General features: G+C 52.7%; 1 protein-coding gene across 2 annotated transcripts in view; it reads right to left on the bottom strand.

Annotated features, from left to right (window-relative positions):
* Nucleotides 1-13620, bottom strand: part of LOC140403328 (sterile alpha motif domain-containing protein 1-like) — a 103490-nt gene that overhangs the window by 80168 nt on the left and 9702 nt on the right. For both annotated transcript variants that reach the window (XM_072491199.1, XM_072491200.1), the window contains exon 2: nt 4466-4916. In XM_072491199.1, the coding sequence (XP_072347300.1) occupies nt 4466-4916 (451 nt within the window). The remainder of the gene's footprint in view (nt 1-4465; nt 4917-13620) is intronic.

Raw genomic sequence — 13620 nt, 5'->3', positions numbered from 1 at the left:
TCCTGGCTCCACTCTCAGTCTCATTCTTTCTCACTCTCTGTTATACTCCCGGCTCCGCTCTCAGTCTCGCTCTTTCTCACTCTCTGTTATCCAACCGGCTCCGCTCTCAGTCTCGCTCTTTCTCACTCTCTGTTATCCAACCGGCTCCGCTCTCAGTCTCGCTCTTTCTCACTCTCTGTTATCCTCCTGCCTCCGCTCTCAGTCTCGCTCTTTCTCACCCTCTGTTATCCAACCGGCTCCGCTCTCAGTCTCACTCTTTCTCACTCTCTGTTATCCAACCGGCTCCGCTCTCAGTCTCACTCTTTCTCACTCTCTGTTATCCTCTTGTCTCCGCTCTCAATCTCACTCTTTCTCACTCTGTTATCCTCCTGTCTCCGCTCTCAGTCTCACTCTTTCTCACTCTGTTATCCAACCAGCTCCGCTCTCAGTCTCATTCTTTCTCACTCTCAGTCTCGCTCTTTCTCACTCTGTTATCCAACCGGCTCCGCTCTCAGTCTCACTCTTTCTCACTCTCTGTTATCCTCCCGGCTCCGCTCTCAGTCTCGCTCTTTCTCACTCTGTTATCCCCCTGGCTCCGCTCTCAGTCTCACTCTTTCTCACGCTCTGTTATCCTCCTGTCTCCTCTCTCAGTCTCGTTCTTTCTCACTCTGTTATCCAACCGGCTCCGCTCTCAGTCTCACTCTTTCTCACTCTCTGTTATCCTCCTGTCTCCGCTCTCAGTCTCGCTCTTTCTCACTCTCTGTTATCCTCCTGTCTCCGCTCTCAGTCTCACTCTTTCTCACTCTCTGTTATCCTCCCGGCTCCGCTCTCAGTCTCGCTCTTTCTCATCTCTGTTATCGCCCCGGCTCCGCTCTCAGTCTCACTCTTTCTCACTCTCAGTCTCGCTCTTTCTCACTCTGTTATCCTCCCGGCTCCGCTCTCAGTCTCACTCTTTCTCACTCTGTTATCCAACCAGCTCCGCTCTCAGTCTCACTCTTTCTCACTCTCTGTTATCCTCCCGGCTCCGCTCTCAGTCTCTCTCTTTCTCACTCTCTGTTATCCTCCTGTCTCCGCTCTCAGTCTCACTCTTTCTCACTCTGTTATCCCCCTGGCTCCGCCCTCAGTCTCACTCTTTCTCACTCTCAGTCTCGCTCTTTCTCACTCTGTTATCCCCCTGGCTCCGCTCTCAGTCTCACTCTTTCTCACTCTCTGTTATCCTCCTGTCTACGCTCTCAGTCTCACTCTTTCTCACTCTGTTATCCTCCTGTCTCCGCCCTCAGTCTCACTCTTTCTCACTCTCAGTCTCGCTCTTTCTCACTCTGTTATCCTCCCGGCTCCGCTCTCAGTCTCACTCTTTCTCACTCTCTGTTATCCTCCCGGCTCCGCTCTCAGTCTCTCTCTTTCTCACTCTCTGTTATCCTCCCGGCTCCGCTCTCAGTCTCACTCTTTCTCACTCTGTTATCCAACCGGCTCCGCTCTCAGTCTCACTCTTTCTCACTCTGTGTTATCTCCCCGGCTTCGCTCTCAGTCTCGCTCTTTCTCACGCTCTGTTATCCTCCCGGCTCCGCTCTCAGTCTCGCTCTTTCTCACTCTCTGTTATCCTCCTGTCTCCTCTCTCAGTCTCACTCTTTCTCACTCTCTGTTATCCAACCGGCTCCGCTCTCAGTCTCACTCTTTCTCACTCTCTGTTATCCAACCGGCTCCGCTCTCAGTCTCGCTCTTTCTCACTCTCTGTTATCCTCCTGTCTCCTCTCTCAGTCTCACTCTTTCTCACTCTCTGTTATCCAACCGGCTTCGCTCTCAGTCTCGCTCTTTCTCACGCTCTGTTATCCTCCCGGCTCCGCTCTCAGTCTCGCTCTTTCTCACTCTCTGTTATCCTCCTGTCTCCGCTCTCAGTCTCGCTCTTTCTCACTCTCTGTTATCCAACCGGCTCCGCTCTCAGTCTCGCTCTTTCTCACTCTCTGTTATCCTCCCGGCTCCGCTCTCAGTCTCACTCTTTCTCACTCTGTGTTATCCTCCCGGCTCCGCTCTCAGTCTCACTCTTTCTCACTCTCTGTTATCCTCCCGGCTCCGCTCTCAGTCTCGCTCTTTCTCACTCTGTTATCCAACCGGCTCCGCTCTCAGTCTCGCTCTTTCTCACTCTCTGTTATCCTCCTGTCTCCTCTCTCAGTCTCGCTCTTTCTCACTCTCTGTTATCCAACCGGCTCCGCTCTCAGTCTCGCTCTTTCTCACTCTCTGTTATCCTCCCGGCTCCGCTCTCAGTCTCGCTCTTTCTCACTCTCTGTTATCCTCCCGGCTCCACTCTCAGTCTCACTCTTTCTCACTCTCTTATCCTCCTGTCTCCTCTCTCAGTCTCGTTCTTTCTCACTCTCTGTTATCGCCCCGGCTCCGCTCTCTGTCTCACTCTTTCTCACTCTCTTATCCTCCTGTCTCCGCTCTCAGTCTCACTCTTTCTCACTCTCTGTTATCCTCCCGGCTCCGCTCTCAGTCTCGCTCTTTCTCACTCTCTGTTATCCAACCGGCTCTGCTCTCAGTCTCACTCTTTCTCGCTTTTTTACCTCCCCGGCTCCACTCTCTCTCGCTCTTTTTCACGCTCTTTTATCCCCCCCCCCCCCCCATTCTCGCGCTCTTTTAACCCCCAGCTCCGCTCTCGGTCTCGTTCTTTCTCGCAATCTTTTCTCTCCCAGCTCCGCTCAGTCTCGCTCTTTCTCACGCTCTTCTATCCCCCCCCAGCTCTGTTCCTGTATAACGTTACACTGCATTGTTCAGTACAGTACTGTTTGACACACTGTCCCTCCGTACAATTCTGTATAAATCTTTGCAAAATGCCAACTCACACAGCAAGATCCCCTCGAGCACAGGAGCAGGGATTTCGAGTATAGAAGCAGGGATGTGTTGCTGCAATTGTACAGGGCCTTGGTGAGGCCACACCGGGAGTATTGTGGGCAGTTTTGGTCTCCTTCTCTGAGGAAGGATGTTCTTGCTCTCGAGGGAGAGCAGCGAAGGTTTACCAGACTGATTCCAGGGACTGACGTATGAGGAGAGATTGAGTCGGTTAGGATTGTATTCGTTGGAGTTCAGAATAATGAGGGGGGATCTCATAGAAACCTATAAAATTCGAGGAGGACTGGACAGGGTGGATGCTGGAAGGATGTTCCCGATGGTGGGCGGGTCCAGAACCAGGGGGTCACAGTCTGAGGACAAGGTTGACATTTAGGACAGAGGTGAGGAACAATTTCTTCACCCAAAGAGTGATAGGCCTGTGGAATTCGCTACCACAGGAAATAATTGAGTCCAAAATTTTGTATGTTTACAAGAAGCAGTCGAAGTGAAGGGGATCAAAGGCTATGGGGGGAAAGAGGGACTAGGCTATTGAGTTGGATGATCAGCCATGATCATAATGAATGGCTCGAAGGGCCGAATGGCCTCCTCCTGCTCCTATTTTCTATGTCTCTAAGCAGCAAGTTGTAATGGCGAGTCGGGTTTGGTGTTCCTCGAGGGATACGTGCTGGCCAGGTCACTGGGGAGAACTCCGATGGGCGATACACAGCTCCTTGATCTCACTCTGCCTCAATATCAGATGGCTGATCTCCTATCCCACTTTGCTGCCCTATCCCACCCCCATGTCCATTGATTTCTATGGATAGTCACAGCAAGCTGTACGAGAGTGAAAAAAGAGGATTAAGGGCTACCTTAAAACTCAAAAGGCTACCCCAGAACACGACTATGTATATTCCTTAATGATTTAACATCACTGCAAATATGTTTCTGGGGTTGAAACATCGAGTGTTGCAGTCAACACAACATTGCAATGGTGATAAATCGTCCCACCTTCGGTTAACCCACTCATTCCATGTTCTTGTGAATAGTTTTACATGAAATACAGATTTAGGGGAATGGAAGCCAAACTTTAGGGCAGCACGGTAGCACAGTGGTTAGCACAATTGCTTCACAGCTCCAGGGTCTCAGGTTCGATTCCCGGCTTGGGTCACTGCCTGTGCGGAGTCTGCACATCCTCCCCGTGCGTGCGTGGGTTTCCTCCGGGTGCTCCGGTTTCCTCCCACAGTCCAAAGATGTGCAGGTTAGGTGGATTGGCCACGATAAATTGCCCTTAGTGTCCAAAATTGCCCTTAGTGTTGGGTGGGGTTGCTGGGTTATGGGGATAGGGTGGAGGTGTGGACCTTAGGTCGGGTGCTCTTTCCAAGAGCCGGTGCAGACTCGATGGGCTGAATGGCCTCCTTCTGCACTGTAAATTCTATGAAAAAAAACACCGATTTAACAATAGGGAGTATTCTGCTAAAGCTTCTGTCATTAAAACTTTATTTCTGTCATTAAAACTTTATGTTATGAAGCTTCACGGCACGGTGGCACAGTGGTTAGCACTGCTGCCTCACAGCGCCATTCTGTGTAAATCACCGACAGTGGAATTTTGTGCCCGGTCGTGCTACCATTATATTGCCCTCCACCAGCTTTGAATCCAAGTTACCTTGATTGGTGCAGGGCTCCTGGGAGCATTCCTCACCGCAGCCCTCCGCCACAGGGAGCGATTCTTCAGACGAGCCAACCTTGCCTGATTCGTCCGGAGAGAGTCGCTCTTGCACGGCCTCAACGTCGAGCTTCACCTCGGCACCAACGGGATCCTTGCTCCCGCCGCCTGGACAGCGTGAGGGGCTGCGCTCCACGGCCGAAGATGCTTGGACCGGCTGGTCCGTGGGCAGTTCCTCGATGACATCTCCAGGTGGGCGCTCTTCGGGGGTCGGCGGCTTGGTGGCGCCCTCTTCAGTGTCATGTTCCTCACCGGCCCAGTCAGTGACAGGCTCCGGGCCGTTCTGCGCCTCACTAAAGGTTTGGCTGACGGAGTCCTGCTCCTGCTGCGGGGCCCCTTCTTCACTTCCTTCACCATCTGATGGGTCAGCTTCTTTCGATCTCCTGGCCTTCTGCAGAGAGACAAAGCAACAGTGCTCAGACACGGGATGTGCTACAGACACCTTCGACGCGGTGAACCTGACACAGGAAATACGCCTAGGTTTGGCTATTGGCACCTGCCTGTCTCGGCAGATGATGGACTGCGCCCGGGGTGTATGCTACTTCTAGACTGATGTGGAGATGCCGGCGTTGGACTGGGGTGGGCACTGTAAGAAGTCTTCCAACACCAGGTTAAAGTCCAACAGGTTTGTTTTGAACACGAGCTTTCGGAGCGCTGCTCCTTCCTCAGGTGAAGGAAGGAGCCTCACTTTCCTCACCTGAGGAAGGAGCTGCGCTCCGAAAGCCAGTGTTCGAAACAAACCTGTTGGACTTGAACCTGGTGTTGGAAGACTTCTTACTGCACTTCTAGACTGGACAGTTGCGGCTGCCCATTCAGGAGTGGCAGTGCTTTCCTCAGCCAGCACAGACGAATGGCGTTGGTAACGGGAACCACAGCGGTTCATCAGTTACCCAACTAGAGACACTACTGAAGATTGAGGAGGGGCCCGACTGAAGTATTGAAGATGATTAAAGGATTTGAGAGGTTAGACGGGGAGAAACTGTTTCCCCTGGTGAGGGCAGTCCAGAACAAGGGGGATTAATGTTAAAATTGGGGCTAGGCCGATCGGGGCAAATGTGAGGACTCTCTTCCCGAAAAATGTGCCGAGGTTGGGGCTTCAACTGAAACTTCATAAATTGAGAGCGATGGATTTTGTCTTGAATAAGGGTACTGAGGAACCAAGCTGAGCAGACGGAAGTGGGGTACGAGTCAGTATTGAGGTAAAAACAATGGCAGAACAGGCTCCAGGGACTAAGAAAATCTGCTCTTGCGACTATCGTTGCCCACCTAAAAGTCTAGAAAACTCAAGGACCCCACAAGGAACCAAAATGATATCACCTCAGTAACGCAACTTTGTACATAACTTCCAACCAATCACATCAGAAGCTGGAGGGCGAAAGCCAATCGATGAAGATCACCTCTGGACCAATGAGCTGGAGATATTTCACGTATGAGGATTATAACGGAGCAGAGATTCAACTTCAGTTTTGTCCCCCCTCGCTTGTTGGGATTCACCAATCTGATTCTTCTTTCGCACCATTCGAAAGTCTCACATTAGAACATAGAACATACAGTGCCGAAGGAGGCCATTCGGCCCATTGAGTCTGCACCGACCCACTTAAGCCCTCACTTCCACCCTATCCCCGTAACCCAATAACCCCACCTAACCTTTTGGTCACTTAGGGCAATGTATCTTGGCCAATCCACCTAACCTGCACGTCTTTGGACTGTAGGAGGAAACCGGAGCACCCGGAGGAAACCCGCGTGCACACGGGGAGAGCGTGCAGACTCCGCACCGACAGTCACCCAGCGGGGAATCGAACCTGTGACCCTGGCACTGTGAAGCAACAGTGCTAGCCACTTCTGTTACCGTGCTGCCCATCGCATTCCGATCGCTATCCTGCACTGCAATTCCGGGGACAGGGCGGAGGGATAACGGTGAACGTAAAAGATCCCGTGGCACGATTTTGAAGAGGAGGGGGGATGGTTTCCCTCCCTGCCCAACCAACACCGGTTAAACAAATTCAGGAACCGAGTTCCGAAGGAGTCACGTCGGACTTGAAACATTGGGCTGTATTGTTCCAGCGCATCCCGACAACGCTGACACCCCGGCCTGGGTTCCCTGGCAGCAGAGGGTCCAAACAATGGGATTGGTTTAGCTCAGTGGGCTGGACGGCTGGTTCAGGATGCGGGGCGAGGCCAACAGCACGGGTTCAATTCCTGCACCGGCTGAGGTTATCCATGAAGGCCCTGCCTTCTCAACCTCGCCTGAGGTGTGGTGACCCTCAGGTTAAACCACCACCAGTGTGCTCTCCCCCTCAAAGGGGAAAAGCATCCTCTGGAACTGTGGCCACATTTACAGTAACATTACCTTCATGGTAACCCCCCTGTTCCATTGCGAATTGTCCATTACTCCAGGCTGTTCTGCCATCAGGATTTACAACTGAGCTAACCGACCCCCCTGTATTGTTGCTATAACGCACCAATGACTCAAGCACCTTTGACGGTACAACCACTAAAGTTGGTGAATGTCAGGTTAGATAGGGTAATGGGGATAGGGCGGGGGAGTGGGTCTGTGCACACTGGGTAGGGGGCTCTTTCGGAGAGTCGGTGCAGACTCTTTTTTTATTAAATAAATTTAGAGTACCCAATTCATTTTTTTCCAATTTAGGGGCAATTTAGCGTGTTCAATCCGCCTACCCTGCACATCTTTGGGTTGTGGGGGCGAAACCCACGCAAACACGGGGAGAATGTGCAAACTCCACACGGACAGTGACCCAGAGCCGGGATCGAACCCGAGACCTCGGCGCCGTGAGGCAGCAGTGCTATCCAGTGCTCCACCGTGCTATCCCTTGGGTTCGTGCAGACACGATGGGCTGAATTGCCTCCTTCTGCACTGTCGGGATTTCATGATTCTATGATCATCCAGTGAGTCTCGTCAATCCGAGCCATTAGTTACCTAATAGGTGCAAGGCCATCTTAAATTAGTGCAATACAGTCTGATATTAACATTAGTTAAATGCGGTCTGGACTAACTGTTAGCTTGCGTCGGTAAATAAGGAGATAATAATTCCACTGGAGGACGCAGATTTGAGAAATTGACAAGCAAACAACGGACGGTGAGGAGAATTTACTTTAATGCAGCAGCGATCTCGACTGCACTGCCACAGGGAGCAGGACGATATGGAGAGCTCTTTCAGCCCCAGTAAAGGAATGATGGGCCAAATGGCCACATTCTGTGTCGTGTGAGGCAATGATTAGAACATAGAACATAGAACATTACAGCGCAGTACAGGCCCTTCGGCCCTCGATGTTGCGCCGACCTGTGAAACCACTCTAAAGCCATCTGCACTATTCCCTTATCGTCCATATGTCTATCCAATGACCATTTGAATGCCCTTAGTGTTGGCGAGTCCACTACTGTTGCAGGCAGGGCATTCCACGCCCTTACTACTCTCTGAGTAAAGAACCTACCTCTGACATCTGTCCTATATCTATCTCCCCTCAATTTAAAGCTATGTCCCCTCGTGCTAGACATCACCATCCGAGGAAAAGGGCTCTCACTGTCCACCCTATCCAATCCTCTAATCATCTTGTATGCCTCAATTAAGTCACCTCTTAACCTTCTTCTCTCTAACGAAAACAGCCTCAAGTCCCTCAGCCTTTCCTCATAAGATCTTCCTTCCATACCAGGCAACATTCTGGTAAATCTCCTCTGCACCCTTTCCAATGCTTCCACATCCTTCCTATAATGCGGCGACCAGAATTGCACGCAATACTCCAAATGCGGCCGCACCAGAGTTTTGTACAGCTGCAACATGACCTCATGGCTCCGAAACTCAATCCCTCTACCAATAAAAGCTAACACACCGTCCGCCTTCTTAACAACCCTCTCAACCTGGGTGGCAACTTTCAGGGATCTATGTACATGGACACCGAGATCTCTCTGCTCATCCACACTGCCATGAATCTTACCATTAGCCCAGTACTCGGTCTTCCTGTTATTCCTTCCAAAATGAATCACCTCACACTTTTCTGTATTAAACTCCATTTGCCACCTCTCAGCCCAGCGCTGCAGTTTGAAGCAGTCCAGCATCAGCTGGTGGCAACCCTAATCTCGAGTCCAACATTAACTAGAATCACCAAGCCACTCTCAGAGTCACACCGCCTAGCCCTTTCATGGTCAAGATTGGTTCGAGCCACTAGTTAAGACACAGTCCTTCATTAACCCGGGGGCGACAGTCCGACACTAATCTTTAGTTTGACGTACCATAGACTGATATTAATCATTAGCAAGGCATAGTCCGACACCAGCCACTAAACAGACACAGCTCAACATTAACTAGTGGTCACAGTCTAACCCCAACCATTGTCTGGGCAGAGTCTGAAACTAACCCTGAGTTAGCTGATCCAGTACCAACAAATGGGCAGAGTCTGACATTATCATCCATTATACACAGTCAAGCACTAACCGCCAAGCAGAGTCCAACACCAACCATTAGTTAGACATGGTCAACTAATTGGCACTTTCTGACATGAGTTGGACAGTCTGACATTAACTAGTGGGAACAGTCGGAGACTAACCTTTAGACACGTCAACTGTTAGACAAGCGGAATGTGACACTAACTAATGGGCAATATCCAAAACTAATCATTACTTCGACACAATGACATTGGCCACACCATTTGTTTGACTTCTCACTAATAGTTAATTGGACACAGTCCCACACTAACTGATGGACGCAGTCGAAAACTAATGAATTGGTCGGTCGAACATTAACCATGAAACATAATCCATCAGTTGGACATGGAACAGGGTTATCTGTTAGGTAGACACATCCCGACTTCCGGTCGCGGCGATGCGGAGCTAAGCCGCACCTTTCGGCAGCTCCCGCGACAACAGACTTTCGGGCTCTCCAGAGGAGCCCCAACGGAACATTTTTGAATTGATCCCGTGTGGGAAGGTGCAGTAAGGTCCCCCCTTACGATATATGTCCGAGATCAGCGGTGGAGCGGCGAGATAAGAGGCCTTGGAGCAGCGACAAAAACGAGGGGGAAAAAGCAAGATGGCGGAGGGCGAAGAGCGAGCAGCGTGGGGGCCAGACCAGCAGGAGTTCCTTAAGCGATGTGTGGAGGAGCTGAAAAAGGAGGTATGGCGCAAATGCTGTTGGCGATTGAGGGGCTGAAGGAGACCCAGGCGGTGGAGCTTCGTGAGGTGAATGATAAAGTGAATACCAACAAGGACGAGATCCTGGGCCTGGCGGTAAAAGTGGAGGCGCACGAGGCGGTGCACAGGAGGTGGGCCGAGAGAATTGAGGTCCTGGAGAACAGGTCGAGGAGGAAGAACCTCCGGATTCTGGGTCTTCCCGAAGGAGTGGAGGGGGCTGATGCTGGGGCGTACGCGAGTACGATGCTCCATTCGCTGATGGGAGCGGAGGCCTCTCCGACCCCCCTGGAGCTGGAAGGGGCTCACCGGGTCCTGGCGAGGAGACCCAAGGCTGATGAGCCGCCAAGGGCGATAGTGGCAAGGTTCCATCGCTTCGCTGACAAAGAAAGTGTGCTGAGATGGGCCAAGAAGGTGCGGAGCAGTAGATGGGAGAACGCGGTGATCCGAGTTTACCAGGATTGGAGCGCGGAGGTGGCAGGGAGGAGAGCTGGCTTCAACCGGGCCAAGGCGGTGCTGCATAATAAAAGAGTCAGGTTCGGCATGCTGCAGCCTGCGCGACTGTGGGTCACTTATCAGGACCGACACCATTATTTTGAAACGCCAGAAGAGGCTTGGACCTTTATTCAGGCGGAAAAACTGGACTCGAACTGAGGGGATGTGGTTGTGGGGGGAGATGTTGGTTGTATATGGGGTTGTAAATATGGGTAAAGAATAATTCATGGGTGGGATGATGGATGGGGATGTGGGGAGAGTTCTGGTTAAAATTCCTAAAATTCCCTTTTTTCTTTTCTGTAGACAAAATGATGATGATGGGGAATGTGGGCGTCAGTGCTGGAGGGAGGTGAGACTCGGGGATGATGGAGCTGGGATAATGGCTGCAACAGGAGCTGCGCCACAGGGGGCGGGGCTGGTTCAGGAAAGCGCGGGCTTTTTCCTGCGCCAAAAGGGGGGGGGATGGAGGAAGGCAAGGAGGAGGAGAGACTCCCACACGGGGAGATCAATGGGAAGGCGGGGGAAGCCAGGGTCAGCAGAAGTCAGCTGACTCACGGAATATGGGGGGAGCAAAAGAGCTAGATGTGGATCTAGCCGGGGGGGGGGGGGGGGGGGGGGGGATTCTAGGGTTGCTGCTGCACTGTCCGAGGGGGAACTGAAAAGGGAAGAGGTGGTCGGGGCGGGGGACTGGAGGGTGCGGGAGGCGTGAGCACGGGACTGGCCTAAGATAGGAGATGGCTAGTGGTCGACGTGGTCATGCTTCAGGAGACACATCTGAAGGTGGCAGACCAGGTCAGGTTAAGGAAGGGATGGGTGGGACAGGCGTTCCATTCGGGGCTGGATGCGAAGAATAGAGGGGTGGCAATACTGGTGGGAAAGCGGGTGTCGTTTGAGGCCAAGAACATAGTAGCGGACAAAGGAGGCCGATACGTGATGGTGAGTGGTAGGTTGCCGGGGACAGAGGTGGTACTGGGGAATGTATATGCCCCGAACTGGGACGATGCTGGATTCATGAAACGGATGTTGGGGCGTATTCCGGACCTGGAGGTAGGGAGTTTGATAATGGGTGGGGATTTTAACACGGTGCTGGACCCAGCATTAGATCGCTCCAGATCTAGGACGGGGAAGAGGCCGGCTGCGGCCAAGGTGCTTAGGGGGTTTATGGGCCAGATGGGGGGAGTGGAGATTTGCCAGGCCTTTGGCCAGAGAAATTTCTTTTTTCTCCCATGTACATAAGGCCTACTCCTGGATAGATTTTTTTGTTCTGGGCAGGGCATTGATCCCGAAAGTGGAGGGAACGGAGTATTCGGCCATAGCCATTTCAGACATTGCCCCGCATTGGGTGGAGCTAGAGCTGGGGGAGGAGAGGGACCAACGTCCGCTGTGGAGGTTGGATGTGGGACTGCTGGCAGACGAGGGAGGGTGCGGGGGTGTATTGCAAGGTATTTGGAGGCCAACGACAACGGGGAGGTGCAGGTGGGGGTAGTATGGGAGGCGCTGAAGGCGATGGTCAGGGGAGAGTTAATCTCCATCAGGGTTTATAGGGTGAAGAGAGAGGGCAGGGAAAGGGAGAGGTTAGTGGGGGAGATTTTAAGGGTGGACAGGAGCTATGCAGAGGCTCCTGATGAGGGACTACTCAGGGAGAGACGAAGTTCCAGACGGAGTTTGACCTGTTGACCACAGGGAAGGCAGAGGCACAGTGGAGGAAGGCACAGGGGGCGATATATGAATATGGGGAGAAGGCGAGCCGGATGCTGGCACATCAGCTCCGTAAGAGGATGGCAGCGAGGGAAATAGGCGGAGTCAAAGATGGCAGGGGAACTATGGTGCGGAGTGCGGGGAAAGTGAATGAGGCTTTTAGGGCCTTTTACGAGGAGCCGTATAGGTCCCAGCCCCCAGGGGGAAAAGAGGGGATGCGGCGATTCTTGGACCAATTGAGGTTCCCAAGGGTGGAGGAGCAGGAGGTGGCTGGTTTGGGGGCGCCAATTGGGGTGGAGGAGCTGGTTAAAGGACTGGAGAGCATGCAGGCAGGGAAGGCCCCGGGGCCGGATGGGTTCCCGGTGGAGTTTTATAGGAAGTATGTGGACCTGTTAGTCCCGTTGCTGGTAAGGACCTTCAATGAAGCAAGGGAGGGGGGACCCTGCCCCCGACAATGTCGGAGGCGACGATCTCTTTGATCTTGAAGCGGGATAAGGACCCACTGCAACGTGGGCCGTATGGACCGATCTCGCTCCTTAATGTAGATGCTAAGTTGCTGGCAATGAGGATTGAGGACTGTGTCCCGGGGGTGATTCACGAGGACCAGACGGGATTCGTAAAGGGTAGGCAGTTAAATACTAATGTGCGAAGGCTCCTAAATGTGATAATGATGCCATCGGTGGAGGGAGAAGCGGAGATAGTGACAGCCATGGACGCGGAGAAGGCCTTTGATCGGGTAGAGTGGGAGTATCTCTGGGAAGCGTTGAGGAGGTTTGGGTTCGGGGGAGGGTTTATCAGTTGGGTTAAGCTCCTGTATAGAGCCCCGGTGGCGAGTGTGGTCACGAACCGGCGGAGGTCGGAGTATTTCCAGCTGTATCGAGGGATGAGGCAGGGGTGCCCCCTGTCCCCTCTGCTGTTCGCATTAGCAATTGAACCTTTGGCCATGGCGTTAAGGGAGTCGGGGAAATGGAAGGGGGTGGTTCGAGGAACATCGAGTGTCGCTGTACGCAGACGACCTGTTGCTGTATGTGACGGATCCAGTGGAGGGGATGGTGGAGGTAATGCAGATCCTACGGGAGTTTGGAGACTTTTCGGGCTATAAGCTCAATGTGGGAAAGAGTGAGCTCTTTGTGATCCATCCGGGGGACCAGGGAAGAGGGATAGACGACCTACCGTTGAGGAGGGCGGAAAGGAGCTTTCGATTCTTGGGGATTCAGGTAGCTGGGAGCTGGGGGGCACTGCACAAACTTAATTTGACGCAGCTGGTAGAGCAGATGGAGGAGGATTTTAAAAGGTGGGACATGTTGCCACTCTCGCTGGCGGGTAGGGTACAGTCGATTAAAATGGTGGTCCTCCCGAGGTTTCTTTTTGTATTCCAATGCCTCCCAATTGTGATCACTAAGGCCTTCTTTAAGAGGGTAAGCAGGAGCATTATGGGATTTGTGTGGGCGAGCAAGACCACGTGGGTAAGGAGGGGGTTCTTGGAGCGTAGCAGAGATAGAGGAGGGTTGGCGTTGCCGAATTTGGGTGGTTGCTATTGGGCAGCCAACGTGGCAATGATCCGTAAGTGGGTGATGGAGGGAGAGGGGGCGGCGTGGAAGAGGTTGGAGATGGCGTCCTGCAAAGGAATGAGCCTGGGGGTGCTGGTGACGGCACCGCTGCCACTCTCGCCGACAAGATACACCACGAGCCAGGTGGTGGCGGCAACGTTAAAGATCTGGGGGCAGTGGAGAAGGCACAGGGGTGTGACGGGAGCCTC

Source organism: Scyliorhinus torazame, chromosome 27 (genome assembly GCF_047496885.1).
Source record: "Scyliorhinus torazame isolate Kashiwa2021f chromosome 27, sScyTor2.1, whole genome shotgun sequence".
Classification (NCBI taxonomy): Eukaryota; Metazoa; Chordata; class Chondrichthyes; order Carcharhiniformes; family Scyliorhinidae; genus Scyliorhinus; species Scyliorhinus torazame.
The sequence above is the reverse complement of the archived record's forward strand: the minus strand, read 5'-3'. Positions and strand labels throughout refer to the sequence as shown.